The 23,168-nt window shown below is 46.0% G+C and overlaps 1 protein-coding gene across 3 annotated transcripts in view; it reads left to right on the forward strand.

The window, feature by feature from the left end:
- Window positions 1-21,556, forward strand: part of LOC111261759 (uncharacterized) — an 89,817-nt gene extending 68,261 nt beyond the window's left edge. For 2 of the 3 annotated variants that reach the window (XM_022835497.2, XM_022835494.2), the window contains exons 6-9: window positions 16,964-17,140; window positions 17,310-17,544; window positions 18,138-18,304; window positions 18,564-21,556. In XM_022835497.2, the coding sequence (XP_022691232.1) occupies window positions 16,964-17,140; window positions 17,310-17,544; window positions 18,138-18,304; window positions 18,564-18,812 (828 nt within the window). In that variant the 3' untranslated portion in view covers window positions 18,813-21,556. The remainder of the gene's footprint in view (window positions 1-16,963; window positions 17,141-17,309; window positions 17,545-18,137; window positions 18,305-18,563) is intronic. The other variant, XM_022835495.2, reaches the window with a different exon arrangement.
- Window positions 21,557-23,168: the final 1,612 nt, after the last annotated feature.

The raw sequence follows: 23,168 nt of genomic DNA on the forward strand, positions 1-23,168 counted from the left end.
CTTAATCTAACGAGACAAGTATAGTGTACGTCTTTTATAAGCCCAGGAGCGTAAGCTATGTATAATAATACGCTAAAATAAATGTTGTACTGGCATAGAAGATAGAGTTCTAATCGACATAATCGCGAACAACGTGAATATAAAGAAGCATATTCGAGTTCATATAACATTTTCGTGCAGTATAGAGGAATATAGGTAACTTCTATAGTAGATAATCTATACCTCGTCGAAGATGGCACTCCATCATCCTATAATATCAATGAATCTGCCTAAGAACCAACGAAGTTAGGCAAAATTTCACAACAAACATGTTCTAATATTTATCGAAACTCCATCGTCTAATGTACAAGCGCGCCCGGCGGAAATCGACCCTAGGAGGTTGTTATTAACTGCTCGTCTGACTGCCTGTTAGGCTCAATGATAGCTCTAGCGGCTAAATACTATATAACGTATTACAAACCGGCAGCAAACGTTTTTCTGGGACGTATCCTTAGATGCTACTGGGGAAATTTTGTCATCATATTTTTCTTCCGGTTTTTTCGGTCCGGCAAACAGTGATGCGACAGAGAGGAGTGGACTTGTTATCAAGCTATAATCCTATCGGGGAATGTTTTCTGTTTGCCGGAACACTTTCATTTTGTTCTAGAGAAAAAAGACCCTTGCAACCAACGGAAAGCCGCTTACAAATGAACTGCTATTATTATTATATTTGCTATTACTGTGGTATGGGATGGCACTAAAGTTGCGTATGATCTTTCCCTTCCTCATAAATAGAGGCAGATGTTTGTGGACCGAAAAGTTAGAGAAGCTTGTTGAGTCGCCATCCGCTCCGTCGGTCTGAATAGCTCCGCCGAGGACTCATTACCTGTTAGCAGCGAACGTTGTAGAGGGGTGCGACCATTTAAGATAGTTTATCCAATCAATTTGCGATCGGAAGTAGCGGACGTTTCAATTTATGACCTCAGTGAGCAAAGGTCTAAAAAGCAAACAGGATTTGAAGGCTGAGAGAAACGTAGACGCTTAGAAGACAGCTCATCTGCCTACAATCCTTTGTGGGCGTGTGTGTAACGTGTTAGTTTGAACTGGTACTTGGATGACAGATTATATTAGCTTATGTCCATATACCCATAAGATTTCTTGATATTATTATACGAATGCACTATTAAAAAGTGAAAACGTTTTTTTTGCTACGTTCATTATAAATTCTTCCGTAGGAGCTACTATTCTATAATGTAGGCTGGCCTAATAATGTTTTTCCCGTAGCAACTGTTCAAGCTGGTCTGTTATTTCGCATATCTTTATAGCACTATATAAAGAGTATTGTTGTAGCCGGAGGAGCAGAACAAAACGATACTAGAACGACCATTTTATATCAGTGTCCGTAACATCTCTGCCTGTAAAGTTCTCCCGAACACCCACATATAGCCTGCGCTCCTTTGTGAAGGGCAGTACAAAGCCCTTCGTCTCCTATTCCCTAAGGCCAGGAGGACAGGGCAATCAGTTATTGATAAATTTACAAGTATATTAAACTCATACCGGCCAACTCCGCTAGCTTCTGCTCGCCCTCCTGTGCTCGCCCTATAGACTTGCGTCCATAGGACAGCCGCCGCTATCACACGAAGAGCAGGACAACACAATGTCGGCCGAGGACAAGCTCATGGAGTAACTTCTACGAAGAGGGGGGATTGGATTCCCTGTGGAGAGCGATCCGTCGCTGGCTGACTCGGCGAATTGACATAGCCGTCCTCGTTGCAGCGGTGTTGCTTTATCGCGTTCCATCTAAACGCAGACAGTACTAGGAGCTGACATCTACTTAGTTTGACGTCGGACTCCACAGTCAAGTGACGGCGCGTTGACGGTATTAGTGTCTATATTGACTAGGGCTGCGGTTGGCTCAGCAGATGTGCGAGCTCGCGGCTAGCTCTATGTCTGTGCAAATGTATAAGAGCAAAAGGGAGAAGTAAGCGGGAGACAGAGTGGGCGCAACACTGCAATATCTACTACACCCGATCTGTTTTGTCCTAAGCAACTCTTTCGGAGTGCAACGAACTAGAACTGGTCGGCTGGCCTCCACCTGAAGGGTTCCTTAGAGTCGACTATGGCTGGCGCATCCGCCGCGCGGTATGCCTATGACATTGAGCCGATCGGCAACCGTGAACATTGACTATTGCCATCGAGGGGCTAACTTCGTAGACGGGGTTTGTGAGAAGGGCACTGGCTGTGTGGGACGCTGGCGGCTCGTTAAAGTAGATTGTCGAAGTGTGCACATATATGCGTATAGATGAGCAGTCTAAAAGGACCGTAGTGTCACCGCGTAGCAGGGGGGCGTGAGTACAAAAAGGGGTAAAAGAAAGACAAACTCTATATATTTAATAATCCACAATGCCGATAGCCGATCGTATCGGGGCTGGTGATCATCGTCAACGATGATAACACGTTGTTGTTGTCGTCATCATCATCTTTGTCGTTGTTGTTTGTGGCCCTGAGTATTATAGCAATGCTAGTAGTTGACGCAGTCGCTGGTCGTTATTACTATCATCTCGTTTCGAAACGCTGTTTGTTAGGTATTTGAGGCGCTTTAACGCACGCGCGAATAAATAGACGTCACCGGACTATATCGAGTTTTAGTATCCCCGTACTAAAAGTAAGTGGAAAATCGGGAGCAGATACTTTGTCGAATAAATGAAAGAGTGAATGAAAAAAAATGTTCCGTACGTTTATACGACTGCGTGCGAGATCGGTGTCAAACGTACGGCACTAAATGTGCAAGCGTTCACTATTTACATGGAGCAAAAATGTTCACTAATTACAAGATATATCTGTTCTATATATCTGTATATCATGGTTTTGATTATTATTGGTGTTATTAACGATCTCTCGGAAGTACTCGGTAAAGTATTGCCAAGCACACGTGTAATTTTTCTTATAAATTTTCCTAATACAACCATACACATGTAGGTCTTGTTAATGTCGAAAAAAGGTGCAGGGATACGCTTTTCAGGCAGGAAGAAATGCTATCAGGTAGATGCCAGATCGTTTACTACGAACCTTTGCAAATTAAAAAAAATTGCGCGGATAAAAAACGTCTATTGATTGTCCGTTTGTCACACTCATACGTATTTGTTGAGCACCATAAACTCTAAGGCAACATTCAAAGTTTGTTCCACCAATAACTTCACAGTTCATTGTCGCGTTCGGCTACCGCCGTGTACGTTCAAATGTCTATCGTAGCAAGCGAGATTGTCCTACGTCCAGTTTTCTCTACCATGAGAAGCTTTCGACTGCAGTAGGAACGATCTCCGCATCACATTGGCGTCCAGTTATACCTTGGTCGATGGCCATCGGTGTACGAGAAACGCGCTTTCTATGGGATAGACCATCAACATTTCGCTCCGGTTCGGCTGCGTGTTCTATTTATCTTGATTTGCGCGACACTTACGACGCATCCTTGTTCAATGCAACAAAACTACCAACTATCGGGCGCCCGCCCCAAAACGCTGGCAGTAGCAGCATAATGTTCGACGAACGCCTCCTTCCGACATTCTACGTACTAGCACGATGTGTGGTCACCATGGAACACGGTTACTTCGTGCTTCACCTCCTTAGCTTAAACAATGACCAGAAATGAAGATCTACAACAGGATATACAATAGCAAAAACAATAACCGCTGCAACAATTACAACAACATCTGCACAGACGTACAGGCACGTTCCGCATCCTGTCGCAAATGTCCTACCGGTCGCTTGTTGGGATCGTATTTGGCAGCAGGCCAGCCTATTGACTTTCTGCTTGGTCGTTCACGGTGAATTACAGACTGGGCACATAACCCTTTCTGTCGCGGATTCCCGTTGCAATCGATCATTATTAAGAGCCTATTATTGTTGGCGCTGACCTTACCGTAGTACGCAGACATGTTGTCGATCTGTGCTCCAGAGAAGCCTACTTCATGTTACATCTTGAAGCGATTTATTCGCTTATATTGAAGCTAGAACAGTTAAGCAGTATATCGTAGGACGCTGGCAACGTTTGTAGATGTTGAACCACTCAACCGGCCATGTTCCCTATTTATGTTCTCTCTGTTTATTACTTCAATGGCCTTTTGTATACACAAGCTAAAAGTCACTAATAAATATTACAGAGGAAAAAGCATTTGCATGCAGCAAGTAACTTCATAGCATTCATCCCAGATGACAATAACTGATCACATAGGATCTGTAGTCGTTCATAGCCTTATACCATTATAGTATGCTTTATGGTATTTTCTACCAGCTTCCATACTCAAGAAATAACTGTCGATACTATCTATTTTCCGACACTGTTCATCTGACTTCCGTAAATCTTTCTATTATAAAAGACCTTTCCTTAACGATGGCTTCCGCCTTCACATCCTTCAGTAGTTATTCTATATAGATGACCAATTATCAACCTATAACACGTTTATACACGTAACTAAAACCAACGAACTTATTTCTCGCTTTTACATTGCCGTTAATCGTTGCCTTCGCCCTTTCAGTTACGCCATCGTCACATTTATATCGTATGTTAAAAAAAACACTAAGTTCTCCGAACGTCATTTGGACGCTCCATCGGCTTACGATCCGTACCGGCTGAGTGAACCAAGTCAGACCGGTTAGATCAATGTCTGCAAGCAGACGCGTTCACGGTAATGATAGTCAAATCTATGGATGTTCATGGCGCGTAATCATAGGTTTATTTTGAGCGACCCTTTTACACTCTTTTTTTTTGCATTTTCCCCGTTCAGTGTAATGTAAAAACGATCACCGATGGCGCTCGTTAACTCACTCTGCCGTTATTGTCAGTGCTGGCGATTCGGTGAAACGAAGTGTACCGTAGTGGTAGTTCTGTTTGGCGTCTTGCTTACTGCCTGTAGCGGGACTAGACCCTGTGCTTACTCGATCGTGTGCCACTGAGACCTCTCCAATGGTTCTCCAGGATGCTAGGCCACTTGTCCTGGTCCGTCTCATGGTCCTTTTCACGACGAAAGCAGCACCAGTAAACGGCAAAATCTTCTCCTGTACTTTTTTGCTCTTCTTTACGCGTTTTCCTCACGTCTGTCGACAGCAACTAAGCGGGTGAACAAGCAGGCATTTTGATAACAAGAGGAGGCTTTTGTGCCCAGTTCGGCCGACTTTCCTTTTTCGTTCGGTCGTCTACGCTGATCCTCAAATCCATTAGAGGTTCCCTTTCCATCGGCCTAAAGTGACGGTGCAGCCTCATTCTTTTTTCCTTCATTTAATGCAAATTATATTCAATCCCGTTTGCCAGCCAGCTATTGCTGTGTGCTTCGGAACTAGTCCGCGTCCGCGTTCGGATCTGTCCTGTGACACGCAGGTCCGAAGCTGGTCGCCTCAGCATATAGTAAGCAATGACGGTAGTAGTATATAGGTAGTTCTAGGAGGCCTGCACTGGTCCGCATTAGCGCTATTTCTGCTTCTGCCACCATCGGACTTCATCGTCGCTTGGATTCTGCATCAGCGGCAACCCAGGATTGTTCGGCGTTGCCAGCTCCGGCGTTCGGTAGCTCAGTTATTCAACGGCCTTAGGACGAAGGCCCGAACACGAAACCGACAAGCTTTGCAAAGAACTGCAAGCCGTATAGGATATTGGGAGGCCAAAAAGATTGGAGGTGACGGAGGGAGGATGAAAAAGAAGTAACACTGGCTGGTGCGGAGAAAATTGGAAGCTTTCTTTAAATTTCCTCCAGCGCCTTCAACCCTTGCAACACACACACAAAACCCTGATAGAAGAATCGTAAGGAACTTAACTAAATGGGGACGATAAAGTGAAGGACACTCTTTTTGACAGAACCGCCGGTCGCCGAGTCCTTGGCGTTTATTGCAACTCTTCTTTCCTTGTGCCACTTACCACGGCCCGCAAGCAGTAGGTGTACCTTACCCTATTATAAAATAGCACCGCGCTATAATCACCCACTTATATTTTATTTTTTCTTCATCTATAATTTTTTGCGAATGAAAAACATTAGAAGGATAGAACAACAGACAAATGCTACCTACTAAAAGCTAGCTTTGGACGTATCCTAGAACTTTTCACCTAACCTTTTTTAGGTAAAACTAGTCAAAACTGAGAAAAAGGAACGACTCTGGCCTTGATAGTGGCCACTACACGTAAATAGATTTAGCATCTCCCAACTTCAACCGTACAACTAATGCCATCTGCAGTTTGTTTATAACATGTAACATAAGCTTTTACGAGACAAGAAAATCTGCTATTCTTCTTGCCCTTCTCAAAGTGATATTCGTACGGAACGCAACAGACCTATAGAGAAGTACCCTCTTGAAATCGCTGTTTTTCCTGTGAGATGGATCTATTCAGCTTGTTCGCCTTGCAACAGATAGTTAATCCAAATGTTTGATAAAATACTGACTTGTATTAATCAGTAAAATAGTAAAAAAGAATACCGTTTTCCAAGCCAAAATTAATTATGGCCTCCACCTAATCAAAGACCGACACAGGAGATTGATATTGTACACTACGTTGTTATGCCAAACGTAACCTAACGTCAGTTTGTCTTATTTAAACATTCTACACTAGTTAACAGTTACTTCTTTATATTTTATAAGGATTTATAGATTGTGTAACCACAAATAGAAAGAAAGCTGACTCTGAGAGTAACGTCGGATATACTTAGCGCTTCAAATTCTCACTACGAGTATTAAGAACAAAAACTATGAAAAGCACAAATCTACGTTTTCCTTGTTCACTTTTGCAATAGTTCTATCGGCCCAGTTCTCAACCAAGATATCGCCACGGCTACGATTCTGCCCTCAAAGAATCGACGTACACACAATTGCCCCCGTCTTCCTATACGAACGTCCTTTAGACCGCCTGGGTAAAGAAATTCCCACCTTTATCAAAGACAGCTGTCAGGAAACAAGCTCGGAAAAGATAGAGAGGCGGGGGAAGACAAAAGGAGAACTGCATGGGCAAAAATATCAGGCCATTGCCATGCCACCCAGAGCACTCCATTCAAGTCGCCGCTACCAGGACAGCGGAACCCACAGAGATTTTCCCCAGATGCTCACGGGCCCCGTATTCTGTTGACCATTGCCGCTAGTTCAGTATTCGAAAGAAGACGCCGGAAGTGGACCCGGTGATGGCACTGTAGGAGGGGTCAACTTGAGTGCTCTTTAACTGTTAATTTAAGAAATATGCAAATGGGCTTTCGTCAGCAGACCGAAAGCGGGGGGGCAGGATTTTCGGATCGACAAGTAAAGAAAGAGACGGACGAAGAACATACAGAAGAAGTTTTACAGGCCTCGTGTGCCACGGAGGGTCTCGTGGGTTCCTTTCCAGATTCGGAGATGGCTTAGCTACCGCTGCAAGTTGTGCAGCGAAGAATCGCGGCCATTATGAACCAGAATGCAGTGGCGGCCAAGGAGCGAGACGGGAGGAGCTGACATAGCTGCGACACGTAGATTCCACAAAGGTTTAAGATATACATTGTTAGTGCGAAAGCGTGAATAACGCGGCAACGGCAGAACAGCGCGCGGTAGCAGCTGCTACCACAGAGTTCGATTCACCTCGTGGGATTCGTTTTTATATATGGTATTCAACCTGGGTTACTGTCCGGTATAATGGAGGGTATAACGCTTGAATCGATCACAATATGTATAAGCAGTAACTCTTGTTTTCTATAAAAGTTTTCCAGCAGAGACTGCTGTGCGAGACATCGTGAGTGACTGATAGATCCTATAGCATTTCCAGAGTGATTTATTACGCAGCTGCTGTGACCGTTATTGTTAGGTACTACAAATGCATACATTCGTAAGTAATCTGGTAATATCGGTCTCATACGTTTTGTAGTACACACAGCCGCCATATCTATTGATCCCACGTGCAACCAGGTAACAGCATAGCTGTGAATATATTTAAGATGACGGTATGCTAAACGACACCGAACCAATTTGCATGGCTGTTTTGCCCTTGAAAGGAAACACGAGGAAATGCGGAGAACCTTACTATACGTCGATGTATCGCGCTTCCCAAAACTCAAGAGGTCACCATAAAAATCAGTAACCTAACAGCATCAGCAGTGCCAAAAATGATAACCCTAGCGGAGCGAACACGACGGGTCGTTTTACCACCATCCTGACCCAAAACCAGGACCACGACTGGAAACATTTTTTTCGTTGCTCGGTTCTCCGCTGTTTTTAGTAAGACCAGGCCACGCGAGGTATATGCAAAACGGCCGACTTATAATTCATTCCATCTTCATCAACGACCTCCTTACTCCATACATATCTTCCTCTTGCCATCTCCTTGTGTTTCTGCCCCGCTCGATCGCAGCACATAACAAGCACGATGGAAAACATACCTTCTTTCCAAAGCACCTACCCAGACAGTCAGCCAGCTATACGCATATGCTCACAATGACGTACAATCCGCTGTTCTTTTACATGCTTTCTGGGTGGACTCATACAGACACGCATGCTTAAGGGCGAGTGTTTCCCGTTGCTATTTACGGATAGCTACTTGAAGGCGGCTGGGGCCCCGCTATGCCCGTGCCCGACAGCCCCACTCCCAGTCAGCCACTCTGGAATGATTTACAGCGCATTTAAAATTCTCGACGCTCGGGAACTCTTCCGTATCTGTGTCTAGCCCTCTTAGGCTTGTCATTCCAACTTGCTTTTTCCGTCGTTTCTCTCTCTCGTTTGATTCATTCTCCGACTGAAGACTTTACATCGGAGCGGGTTGCCGTAGGCGCGGATTGCGTCCCTTCCCCAACGTTTTGCACCCTGCTTTGCTGTTTTGCTTTTGAGACTACTCTCGTGGCATACTTGTTTAGCGATTCGAAGTGCCCATTCCGACACGAAGCGTATAGATTCGCAGCTGATGTTCCAAGAATTCTTCGCAGAACATCCAATATCATCAGCCTTTCTTCCATTGTGGCGCCATCTCTCAAGCTCCTTATGCAGAGCTTTTCGGACTAGCAAGCGCTGCTTACATTGCATTCAGCTTGTTTACTATACAGTACAACTATACATCTCAAGTGTGGAAGTTCCCTTGCCCTGCTTGCTACAGACATATGACGCGTAGCCAGTTCTGCGTAATTTACCGTCTAGCGGGTCATGAACATCTAATATACTAAATACCACTTCGGGTGTGCTTTACGTGATTAAATGATGTAACATCCGAGCACGTCAGGCATTCGATTCTGTTTCTCGCAGCGTCTTTGTTCGTAAACTTTATCTTATATTTATGTATGTCACTGCCATACATACTTCCAAGCATCTATGAAAGACAAGTAAAAGACAATCAATATTAGTGGAGCAAACATTTATGAAGGATAAGTGGTACCGTTCACCGATACGGATAAGTGGTACCGATAAGTGGCACCACACGAAGCTCCAAAGGGTCTCCATTTGTTTCTTGCCGATTCAAATCTTGTATGTAATGTGTGTCGCGCACGATGCGTATACATTATGCCCGTATCGTATGTCATAAACGGGGCAAGAGGCAACAAAGGGTACAGAAATTTCATCAGTTTCTCCTACCTTTCGTAACATACGCGTATCCATACATGCAAAACATAGGTCTTGTCACGCCAGTTCATTCATCATCAAGATGTACGCGGTGCAGCGACTCCCATAAAGAGTCCTGCGCGAATAAGCTGGAGCGGCAACCGACTGCAGGACACTAATACGAACAAGCGCTATGCCATACGCGCAGCACCCATCATAATTGACGTCGATGTTTCGGCCCAATTCAGTAGATTTCTATGGGCGCCAACTAATATTCTGTTGACTAGTTGCTGGAAGCATTGGAGGGAGAGGAGGCCCGTAACCTACAGAATACCCCAAAATGGAAGACAGCTATAAGAAACCCAGAACCCAGATGGGAGAACGCTCTAGCCCCTTAGTCTACGAATACAACACGAGGCGAACGTCGTAAACGTTGATGCAACGAATGGATTGAACACAAACAAAAAGATTAGGGGGAGAGTCTGACAGGATCGACCATTTGTGACAAGAAAAAATACTTTTCATTATGCAAAAACAAAACTTTGGAGCGGTGCTTGAAGATGAGTGAGAATAAGTTACCAAGGATCAAGAAGCCGTAGTAGCCATTGACGAAAAAGCAAAGATTCGTTGCAGGCAAACGAGTAACAGGCTAAGGAAAACGTAACGGTGGAGCTGAAAACTAAGGTAGACAGGTAGGTGGAGAGGAGGCCGACTATGAGCGGAGTACAAAAAAAAGACTGAATTACCATGAGAAATGACGGCCAAGTGTAAAGCGTACAGAGGGCTGCAAACAATAGGCTGGGACAGAAATTTGAGGATAAAGCGTTGTTCTGTTCGATATCTGTCAGCCTCATTACATAGAACAACCGTGGAGCATTTGTACTCAGGTTGTGACATACTTGATTTATGGACGTATAGAAGGCGCATATAGCATGGTAAGGTTCTGACAACTGCGGCGGCCGAGTGATGCGCTACAGGTAGACTTTCTGGGTGACAATATAGCATATGTTAATCGCAAATTAGTCAAGACCCCGGGCATCTCTTGGTTTTGTTGAATGTCTGTAGAAAAAGTTCAATCGTTTAAAGGTTAATGCCTTGAAAGTTACTAAATTAGGTACGCACAAACAGGGAAAAAAATGCCGTTTGAAATAGTTCCAAACATTTTTTCTTGCTAGCTACATATTGTCCGTAACGGTCTTCTTCTCTTTTAAGCCTCATCTAAAGCTGGTGCCGCTAAAATCCTTCTACTGTGGCATCAGGTTGAGCCATCAAGTTAACTCTACGTCTTGTTCTACCAGGTATTATATCGCAAAAAGATTGTAATTCCAGCGGTGAAAAATGGGTTTCTATCACGTTTAGTTGATAGCAAAGACACTCTAAGGTGCCACAGCTTCGCCGCAGGAATCGAGCGTTTACCATTGCCACCGTACTTCTCCATTTAAACCTCTCTACTAGAAATGCTCGCAACAACTTCTGAACTGAGGTCGTGCTAAAGCATGAGTCTTGCCCTAGCTGCCGACTTCACTTGTTTCTAGCGTAATCTTTGCAGCATCTCTCCAATTTGCATTTGCTTACCACAGGGCACAGACTCTCGTCGTTAGGTCTCTGGCCTGACGTAGGTAGCTAGTCGGCCAGCCCGGCCATTTACTACCATCAACCTGCCTGTTCATCTTTTTTTACATAAGCACCGCCATGAGCCAGCTTGGTCGTGTCGTCGGCTTGAATAATTCCCACTGCAGCTGCTCCGGTGCTAAGGCTGCCAAGGTTTCTACTCTGTACAATAGTACAATGCATTCACGCATACATACATGCACGCATCTACCTGTACTGAACACGTAGTTATTCATTCGCGAAAGCAGTACAGCCAAACCTTAACCCCGCCGAGTTAACCAACCCGATGATAGTCCATTGTCAGCACAACCTGTTTCATATGGCCATAGCAAACGGCGCGACGTGCTGCTAGCTCGTAGTCGTTATATGATGAGTTAGAAGCAATGACGCTGGCAGAGGAGGGTAGAACGGGTTCTGTGGGACGATCCATGCGACCCATTGGATCTTCCGAACTGCACTGTGATATTAAAAACAGCTTGCCTCTTACCTTGGCTAGAGATAGGCAAGTGAGTGCACTGCCGATGATTTTGTTTTATGGAGTTTTGCATAGAGAACGATTCCCTACGACACGAACGAAAACGATGTAGCTCTAGTAGATGCAGAGCGCTAAGGTGGATCGTGATAGCGCGAGTAACCGGACGCACAAAGTCCCAAACACTTTCCGAGTAAGGACCACCAGCACAACGGAAAGCAAATGAGCCAGCCCAGAAATAGAGAAAAGTACTCTAGTGTCCTGACGGTTCCGGCGGTTTCTAGTTGAAACATGGATCAAATAAACTGGCAACAACCACTGTCGCTACCACGGGTCGAGTGCGCGCTCGTGTTACGTACATATATGCACGCAGAACTCTTGCTTTCAAACCATGAGGCTTTAGCCCTTTCAATTACGTTGCGCTTTTTCGTATTATCCCAAATGGGCAAATGATATGATGCATATAGAGGTGTCGCAATACCGTTGTCGCTTCTAAAAGGGATAGTGTGCATGCGGCTTGAGCCTCTTCTGCAGCAACGTTTGTCATGTACGCCACAACATGCTATATAACTATGGATCAGAGCAGAAATGACAAAGCATGATCGGTGTATTTGGCCTTTGGTACGAGACTCTTACTGTTATCATCTTGAAGATGACTATTTGTATTTCGGAATATTTCATTGGGCGGTTCAACTGACTGTCTGCAAAGAGGCCACAGCTTTTCCTATTGACGTTTATGTTTTTCTGAATGAGTTACCGTTATGGCTGCCACGACCGCACAAGAAGAGCGCTTTCAACTTCAGGCAGAATGGGTGCCATTGTCTGTTCATCTATGTAAATAGCTTAAGCAATGATACAAAAGGAGAGAAATTACTTCAGTAATTCGGATTTCTTTTCGTAATAACTACAGTCCTAGCTACAACGTGTATGCTAATCCAACTATAACAATGCTTATCGATGTGTATATGCGTATGTAGACATGATACACGGTGATTACTTCTTGTTCCTATCTGTCTCCCAAATTGCCAACGTTTTTTTTTTTCGTAGAAGCTATTGCTGTTAACGTGGGCCCGTTGATTATGATGCTCCGTCTATGAACTCCTATGGGCAATTGGTGACGAATTTTTCTGAGGAGCAGTTACTCTAACCTATCCTAGTAATCAATGATGGTAGAACCAAGTGCTCCTCCGTATATCCTATATAGACCAAGTTCAGGACGACATGTTGCGACTCATTTTGTGACGAGCCACTGCAGCGAGTTTCTGCTGCTGCTGATTGCTAGACAGTGCCACCGAGGAGACTCGCGGCTGCCTCTCTCTAATTCCTCTTCATAGGAGGGAGAAATAAGGGGGATCTACGTGCACAAGGCACCCATTGCTAAAGTTGCTGTAGTGTCGTTATCGTCAAGAGCATCTCAGGGCCCTGAAGAGAAACTTTGAGCATGCTGCCCCCCTCAGCTTCCCGCCCACACTTCTTTACCCAGAAAAATGAGAGCGGCGGAACTGAATGCGAAAACGACAACAACGATGACGACCCAGATAAGGCGTTTGGGGTCGTCCATTGAGACAACATACTCCTCCTGTTATTTTTTTCGCCGGCGTCGCTCCAGTCTGTTTGGCCGGCTCGACTCCTCCGGCTTATTTTGGGGTCCAAAGCGGCACTGCTGGCGCTGGCGATCGTTGAGCGTCGTGACAACCAGACCAGCGAGAAGCGCAAGAGGGAACGACAAGCCCTTCGTCTTGTTTCTCTCTTGATGGTGCTCCTGCTGCTGTTGACGGTGCCGCCTCAACACGGGCTGGCTTGGCTCGATGCTTGCGCGCTGAAGGTTATAGTTTCCCCCCAGGCAAACGTTAGCTAGAGAGGAGTAAGAAGCGGGCGAAGCCTTCACCATCAGGGAAGGCAGGCGCCCAGCCAGCCAGCTAGCATCCTCTCATTCAACCCATCCCAGTAGCGTTAGCGGAAGTCGGGACTGCTGCTGGCGCGGCGGACAGATCCTTTCCCCACGATGACGACAACGACGATGACGACGGGACAACTGGCAGTGAACCGACGCAGAAATGAACGAAGCAGAGAAGAAGCAAGGGTTCTCTCTATAGAAGGCTGCTCTTTGCTGACTGCAGCAGCTCACCCGGGCCTTGCAGCTGCCGCCGCGGCCGCTACTGGCCCTAGCGCGGGTGCTGATGTCTCTTAGCCGTATGGTCCTTCTCGCGGCGGCGCTGCCAGTGCTCCCTCAGCGGTTCTTCCCCAGTGACGCATTAAATCCCACGGCGCCCCTTCTCCTTCACTTGCTCCCTTGCAGCCCCTCTGACTTTCCTCTAACACACAGACGAACGGAGAGACAGACATATATGTGGAGGTGTACACACAGGCACACAGAAAAATGTACACACTCTCACGACAGGACCGCCGCCATAGTGGCAGGGCTGGCACATACGCGAGGGAGCAAGCGCACTCAGGCAAACACATCGACTATATGGCTGCACTATAGAGGGCCGCCGCCACAGAAGGGAGCATACATAGAGGGCAACAGACAGGCAACGATACGAACAGAATCGAAGAGCAACACAGCAAGCAACGTTGGAACGCGGAGGAGGCCGAATGGAGAAGCGGGTGGGTTCGTATCGTCGCCGGCCGTCGAGGCGGAAGGACACCGACGGATGGAGAAAGAGATAGAGAAAGGAGGAGTGATTCGCGACGGCCGCCGCAGCCACCGCCACGAGCTCTACGAAAGTCCCACGAGAGCTCCGCCCAGCCGGCGAAGGCAGCAGGCAGCAGGATCCAAGAGTCTGGCCAGGAGTCAGGGGACCAATGGGGAGGTACGGGCCGTTGTGGCAGTGGCGAGAGCAGCGGCGTGCGAGGATGGGTTGGCGACGCCAGGTCGAAGCAGGGACAGGATAGGCAGTGATGTTAGATAGCAGCATGAGCTCGTATGGGCCTGGCGAGTGGGAAAGCAGGCTCATGCTCGATGGCGGTTGCGTGGTTGGCAGATCTGGGGTCGACGCGGGTAATGGATGGACCTTGAACGTCGCATAGCTTCTGCCAGCTTTCGTCATATGTAGAGTTGGCGATAGCGGTGACGGTGGAAAAAGACATCATGGCCGACAGAACTACGGGCCGAACGACCGAGTAGGAGAACAGCCGTTCATTGCCGTCGTCGGTCGTGGTCCGGAAAAAGCCGGCCACGCGTTTAACGCCCTAATGCTACTTTTATTGGTGCCGCCTGCGGAGTTTCAGCGAGCTGCCTCAGCGACTCGACCATCCAGCCAATGGACAGTAGAACCAAAACAAACAAAAAGAAGGTAAAAAAACAGGAGAACCCAGCAAGAAAAGACCAAACATGCGAAGAACCAAACGGGACAACAGTCGATTTCGTACGATCCCGACGAATGCTCGATACAGCAAGATCAGAAAAAGAAAAAAGATGGTACGACAAAGAGGAGAACCCGGTGGCGGGGTCGAAAGCGCAGAACAACTACTCGACAGCAGATGCAGACCCAGCAAGATCTCACTATCCGTTGAAGGAGCCATGCAACAGAAGGCGGGCTGCATGTTGTACCCACGATATCATAGAGGCAAAGGCGCCATTACTAGTCTGCTAAACTCTGCCCAAAATAACGCAGGGCTTCTGCTGCACGCCATAGCCCGACCCTCACATCGGGGCAAGTTGGGCGAGAGCGACAAGAGCTAAGCATTTGGTTCGTATGCCCCACTGCTGGAAGACGGCTGGCATTGCTGGGAACCCCAGGGGCTGGTGCAGACTCTAGAGGCAAGCGAGGGAGGAGATCCTTCCTGCGAACCAGGGTGCTCGAAAGCGGCAACCGCTGCGGCGCTAGAGACATCAGGGGAGGGTCAGATTGGACTGAGCGGCGGACGAGACGATATAATTATTGTTATGATGATTGCTTCTCAGGGAAACGAAGCGGTATTATGGGACGCCAAGGAAAATGGGAACGCTATGGGGACACGCAAAAGAGAGCCTCAGCGTCTTGAGGCCTTAAGGCCCCGGGCCGACGGAGCAAGAATCGGCCGAATAGAGGGACTAAAAAAACCCAGAGGCGGACAAGAAGTAAAGACGCCTGGGATGCGGCGATGAAGCTGCGGGTCGAGGTGACTTGGGGACAATCGATGGCTCCAAGCGAGGCACATACTAAAGAAAATCACACTAGTGAGCTTCTCGTGTTCGCATTCCTTGGTTGGTTCAGGAGGTTTGCCCGCCGGCCGACTAGATGACAGAGCGACCGGCATACTTGGAGTAAACGCGCTGGGGGACCCGAATAGTGTAGAGAAATAATAGAAGGATAAGCCATGTCGAGAGGTCGATGGTCTCACAACGAATCACAACCGAAGCCACCGTTGACTGGACGATCACAAGCTTCCGCGGGGGCCTCGTTCTTTCCTCCCTTGCCTTCTTTCCCTCTTGCTCCTACCCCGAACCTCTTTTTCCGTTATTGTCGGTCTTCTGGCTAGCAGGACTAACAGAGGCAAGGCCTGCAACGGGCCAGGATAGAATTAACGCCAAATGAGCTGCTTGGGATTACCAATCAGACCACGCTAAGGCTCCAACAACCAGACGACCCCCGAGTTTCGTCAGCGTCGCCGTCGAACCGGACGATGAAGCGATAAACGTAACGCGGTCGCCGCGATCGCCGCTGCCGGAGCTAAGCGGAGCAGAACGGTGGCAAAGAGAGAACCAGCAAAAAAGAGAACCCCATAATGGCATTGGCTCACTGCATGGTAACCCGAGCAGCTTAAGGGGAGATAACCAGCGAATCAGCAAACGATACATCGCTCCAAGTACTGAAGAGTGAACGAGTCAGCCGTACTCATTAGCTACTAGTCAGGGGTTCGTCGCCGGCAACATTTGTGAGCGACTGGAAACGTGAGCCGAGTACGTGTTTGTGTTATGAGTCTGATTCGTTCGAAGGTCACAGCAGTAGTAAGTACAACAGCAATTGGCCGCTGCTGGCAACGACGACGGTAGAAAGGATCTGCGGCCAGTTGCGACCATTCACATTTGTAGCGGGGTCCAGAAGGCAGAGAGGCACTCATTTTAGTGTCGAGAAGATCATTATGTAGGTCATAATAGTAAGCGCTTCAAAGTGAAGGCTATCATTATTTCTATTACTATTATTATTACTACTACTCATGTGATCATATAAACGAGAACAACGACCAAGACAAACAATGACTAACGGAACTAAAAGTATAGAATATTAATGTTCCATAATATTCTCTATTACACGTTTTCCTTGTCATTGCGAGTCCCTAAAATTGCAAATCGTCCACTACGGACATAACTAGCTAGCAAGATATACGTCGGATAGGGCTGAGTAAATCGATAACAATATTACTTTTATGATGCTGTGCTAATTACAGGTATGGTTCAAGAATCGCCGAGCGAAATGGCGCAAGAGGGAACGCAATGTGTCTGCTGAACTGAAAGGCGGTTTTGGAACTTCACAGTACAATGGGCTAATGCAGCCCTTCTCAGACCCCCACGATCCGGCTGCCCTTTATCCGTCCTACCCCTCACATAACAACTACTGGGGAAAGGTTCGTGACTAGATAAATTCATTAGTTTATCACTTGTCAGATATGGCTGTGCATTAGGAGAAATTATAGACAAAAATTATGGAAAAGTATCGAATCATCGTTTAGCAGCAAAAAAAAATATATGTATTTCTATTCCTTGCTTGTATTGCCATGGGATCTGTATCTGTAGGTGTCAAGCCCGCTGGCTCCGAAGTCGTTCCCGTGGGCGTTGGGCCCGGCACCCGGTGGAAGTCCCCTACCGCAGGGCATGTCCATGGGCTCGATGGGCTCTTTGGGCGGAATGGGTGGTTTCAACAGTTCGGCGGTCACCTCCGTCCCTCCTTCGCCACAGAGTGCGGCGTCTTCACTGAGCACTGCCACCTCGCCGCCAAACGCCATCACCTCAACCACACCCACCGCTTCCGGTTGGTCCCCTGTCTAGACACACTACTTTGTGTGCCATCATCATCATTTAACTAAAATACTACCAAATCTAGATAATTGTATTGTCTTTCACTGGGCGCCAATCTGGGATGTGCCCGATGTGCGTTATCTATTTATCAAGAGTTTCCCGTCTCGTATAACATAGCGTAAGTAGCGATTGCCAACGGCATCGTACGGTGTGAAACGCGAATTGGTATCAGTAAATAGCAAACACTGTACCTATAACGCATGTCATTAATTCAACTTCTAGGACAAATAAGGTTCGGTACCTCACAGGTGTTTCTACTGAAATATCAGTAAAGTATTGTCTACACAAAAAAACCTCATCGTCTATACTTAAACGAATGTTCACAGCAATTAAGCCAATTTCCTTGACGTGTAACAGTTATTTTTCTAATTCAAAGGCATACAATGGCGTACCTGAAGTGACCCAACTGAGATTCCTTGAGCTTATGAATGTCATTCTTCAAATACAATTGAATAGACATCTATTGACCCGTTACGCGATTACTCGTTGCTCAAATCTAACAATTTACACGGTGCCCTCCCAACAAACTTCAACCTATTCCTATAGGCTACTCGACGCCAACGTTACCCTACGCGTATAGCGCGCACCCGACGGGCGGAGGACGACTCGGCTGTGCTGTCCAAGATGGCCAAGGACTTTCTGCGTCGTCGGCATTAGGCCCAGCAAGTGCCTCGCCTAACGGCAACCACAGCATCTCGTCACTTCGTCTTAAGGTAAAAATTGAACGAGAATCACATTAATACGTTGAATTGAAGGTCAAAAGTTATTGTTTCATATGGTAGATTGAACTCACTGAATAAGATACTTGTCGGTTAGCACATCGACCTGTTTTCCGTGAATGCACCTAAAATATATAGAGCGTATGCAAAACAAAGGCTGATTTTTTTTCTCGGTATGGTGTCGCTTAACTCTACTATTGTTTCCTAACCCCATTACGGTTTCCACAACGATCATACTGTTTATGCGTTGCAGTCATCCCCGAATTCGTTCCAGGACGGGAAGCCGCTGGGTAGCGGGGGCGGAGGCTATCCTTCGGTTGCCTCTCCGTATTCACCTTCGTGTAGCACGTCCACCTCCTCGCCAAACACGACGCCCACCCCGAGGGTGACGCCGCTATCGCCTCCACATCTTGCGCCGCCAAGTCAGCAGACAGCCTATACTACCCCGTCAAACAATTCCAGCAGTCAAGCCACTACTCTCGCAGATCCCAGCACTGTATAATGAACGGCGATAATTTATTACAATACGATTGCACAGCACACTCAACAACAACAGTGACAGCAACCGCTAATACAACAGAACACTAAAAATTGCATATATATATATATATATATATAGAAGTATACATACACATGTACTTAGAATGGGCCCACTATAGACAAAAAGCAGAATGTACGAGGACAGTCAAACACAAACGCAGACCAGTTCTGTTATAATATAGATAATAGTAGATAAACTGCAAATGTCGTAACGGGTTAACTTCGGCAAACGTGCCACGCCCAGTGATATGATCGCAAGCAAAAACCTGCTTTCGTATTGGCAGCATTTCAAAATGCATGGCGCCGCGAACTATAGGAGCGAAACGCGTGAGGCCTGTTCAGACGCTCTCAGTTCGCCGACAAACCCAATCAAATAAGAAATGGCTGCACGCGGCGTCGCCGTTCAATCTCAATGAACCATGTAAATGAGATTCCAATCATTCGCCTTGTGTATCCGGCGCTGCTTGCGACTAGCTACGGACCCTTGCAACCTTGTAAAAGCCATTTCATAGCTCAGTGGCGAGTATTGCGTAATAATTGCATCCACTCGTGTCAATATGTTTATAAATAAATAGCCGTCTGCAACTGTGACGGCGTCTGCAATTCACTCCCCCCAACCCCATTGTTACAGTGGGAACATGAATATTTGCAGGATCTGTAATGCGATAACTCGTTCTGATGGCCGCTGCTGGACAATGCATATCACAACAAACAAACGTAGAAAAGAGAGAGCCAAAGCGACAGATGGCAGACCAATAGCAAAACCTTTTTCTAGTCTAACCAGCGGCGGTCCCTCTTCGAATCACAATACGAAGAAGAGAAGCCATCTTGCTGATGAATTTAATTGTTTGTTTTTTCTTAGATTTCCTAATGCAGACGAACGACAAAGAATCATAACATAGCAGACAACACCAGATAAAGAGCGAGAAATGAGCAAAATACAAGGAATAACAATATTATTATTATTATTCCTATTACCACAACAACAATTAAAACAAATCGTAATAATCGTGACAACTCGATATTAAGATGATTGCCACAGCCCGATGCCAAAGAAATCAGATGCGTATAGAACCGAATGGCAAGGAAAGGGCATTGTAGAGATTATTGTAGAAAGCGTATCAGAGGTATATCTTCCTTGGGATAGTCAAAAGCGTTTGTAAGGTCTATGGAAGAAAAAAGCAAGACATGACATGCCGCTACCCGAAAATAATCCCGCCATTTCTTTCGATCCATGACCAAATAATGATTTCCAGCAAGCAGAGCGCAAGCAAAAAAGACGAAATAACAGCGACAAAGTATATAAGCATGAATGAAAGCCAACAAAAGGTCCGGAGCCGACGAAGATTGAACGCTCATATCTAAACCATACATTAATCTAATCATTATAGAAAGGGTCCAGTATACATGCGGAACAGACAGGGAGATTTGTAAAGGCCTGCGTCACGGTCGAAAATAGACCTGTTCGTAGTCAATTGCTAGTCATGCTCCTTATTCAAACGTGGGCCCTGTTTATTTTATATGCTACGGAAAAATTGTAGGGCGAAACTGAAGAAAAGAACTTGCTGCTTTGCTACTGAATACAACTTACGTGCGGGTACTCTTTCTTAATTCGGAGGAAAGAATTACGGCATCGACAAAACAGCGTTCTGGCGCATTCATTACGACGTATCGACATGTTAAACCTAATAACAAGTTCGCGGCGAAATCAGCCATCCAGAAATGAAGGCACCACTGAACTATCGATTAGCAATTCAAAGAGAAAACAGGCCAGTGGTCTCCGTGACTGCACACTGAGCCGGCAGAAGCAGACAGATTCGTTATATGGCAAGTTTGGCCTGCTGTAAAAGTGACTACCACACTTACGGCTGACCACACAACCAACATTGATGATGTATGAATTCACACGTAGAAAACGCATTACAGTCGGGGTACGCAAGGTAGACTATAGAAAGGAAAAAGGGACAAGAAAAGGCATTGAAATGAAGTTTGTAGCGACGCAAGCTTGTCCTGGATTCAGTGCTGTATCTTCTTGAAAGTATAATAGATTTAATGTGGCGATGCTAAGTTACCAGGACCCTAAAATTAGTCAGTAGCAGACTGACTGATGACGTAGAGTAACGGTGATGAGCTTAAATGATAATGCAGTAAGAAAGACCACCAGCCCCATTCTTGACCGACCCAACTTCTTTGACTTTGGACAGCCCTTATACAACATATTTCAAAATGCAGACAGAACAGTAACTCCCATCAACTTAGTGATAACCAACTTTCTATTCGATTTACTGATGATATTAACTGAGAGATCGACAATTTTTATCAATAACATGAATATTGCTATGAAAATGATACCCTAACTCTCATTAGCCCGTAATATATGGGCACACTGCGGGCAAAGTAATGAGGTGGTACCGCCCCGCCACGGCGCCTTGTGTCGTCTGCCGAAACGGTACATAAGAATAATACTTAAGGTACATTTATAGATGTTTGTGGATTAGCGGGAACAGGGATGTTGAAGAAAAAAATAATTAGACACGTAGGACATATGGCGGCAGCTCGTTTGTAGATAGTTGTTTAAGTCAGCAACAAACACCAAAGCGAGCTATATATATATGACAACTATGGAGCGTTTGAGGAAAGGCAACTTTCTAACATCATTTAAAGTAACATAGAATAAAAATAAAAAAAATTATGAAAATATCTGAATTACGCAGCGAATTGAGAAGCAGGGTCACTAAGATCATTGTTTTATTAGAACCAAGGTTCATAGGAAATGGTTCGCAAAGTCGAAGAACTCACAGATCATCTGCGAAATAGCGCACGCCTCGAAGAAACAACATAAATTATATCACATTGTCATTATTACAGGGCTGCTTGCTTGCGCTATGCAGACGACGTGCCAAAGCAAGATAACAACAAAAACAAGATATAAAGACGACAACAGCGCCGACGACGACAAAAGCATAACGCAATAACAATCATAGATCAGCACCGGTGATCACCGCCACCACTCATTACACCAACACTCCCGCCACAAATCATGCTAAGAATTTAACATAAACGACGATAAGAAATTTCATTATTCAATTATCGTCTGCGAATTCTAGAAACGTAAAACAATGTCGTCTGCGATTGCGGATGAACAAAAGGCAGACGAAATATATGGCATAGGGCAGTTGTAGACAACGCTAGCACATTACAACAGCACAATAGCATCACTAATTCCCTCAACCTAATTAGGTGAAACAGAACTTTGTGAGTCAGACGCGCACACACACAGACACACGCACACAACACAACCATACAGCCGGTTGGGCAAACACCGGGGTACATGTCTATCAATGTGAAATGTCCACGAACTTTTCCATCCGACCACAGCGCCGTCCTTCATTCTCGACCATTGGCATCGTTGACATATGATATTCCATACAGCCGCACTTTCTTCAGTCATCGTCCAGGCCACCGGCCCAGACCGTTAGGACACAACTGTCAAATCGCGGCCACAGGAGGACATATCATTATCGCTAGAAACTAGCCATATGTATCTGTTTTCCAATGACCGAGAACTCTGTATAGTTACGATCTTCTGTCGCCAGCTGTTGGTTTGGCAGACCGGTTGTCTGGGCACCCTTCTGTCTTCTTTCAATTGCAAATAACCATTTCTCTAGCATACGCATGTGTCGACGGGTCGACGAATCATACAAAGTAACATGGGTGTAGAGGTCGTGTTTTTTCAGCTACGGCAGGCATTATGACTAATGATGAGATTTGACTAGCTTGCTGTAACTAACCGAGCAGTGCAGAAGATCAAGAAAGGCGAAACATATTCTACTACTACTATATGCGTCCGTCTGAAGCAGCCCATTTAAACACAGCGAACCGCCATAACCGGCGGATCCTAGTATCTCGCCATGGGAATCATGCTACAATCGAACACACATGGTATAAGACATACGAATACATAGATTCAGGCAAACCACACCGGAGAGGCAATTGCATATTATTGTTGCCGCAAGAATCGGACATCCATGCAGAGCGGTTCGACGGTAGGAAGTTCGATATTTAGAGTCTTGAAGGAGTGACACTGCTGTTTGACTGAGCCCTCGCCCCGGGGGGTGTGTTTCATTCCCTGACACCCCGCTTACTTCCCTTCCCGAAATTCCCCAACCTGACGGTGTCCTGCGATGATGTTGTATATAAGCTTGTACTGTGCAGTTAGAGACATTTAACGATTGGGGCAGCGTAACTGAGGTACATATCACAGATCGTCAAATCCGATGCTGGAGAGTACACAGAGTAATTAATAACAATTATACTA

The sequence above is a fragment of the Varroa jacobsoni genome, unplaced genomic scaffold (assembly GCF_002532875.2).
Source record: "Varroa jacobsoni isolate VJ856 unplaced genomic scaffold, vjacob_1.0 scaffold_593, whole genome shotgun sequence".
NCBI classification, from domain to species: domain Eukaryota; kingdom Metazoa; phylum Arthropoda; class Arachnida; order Mesostigmata; family Varroidae; genus Varroa; species Varroa jacobsoni.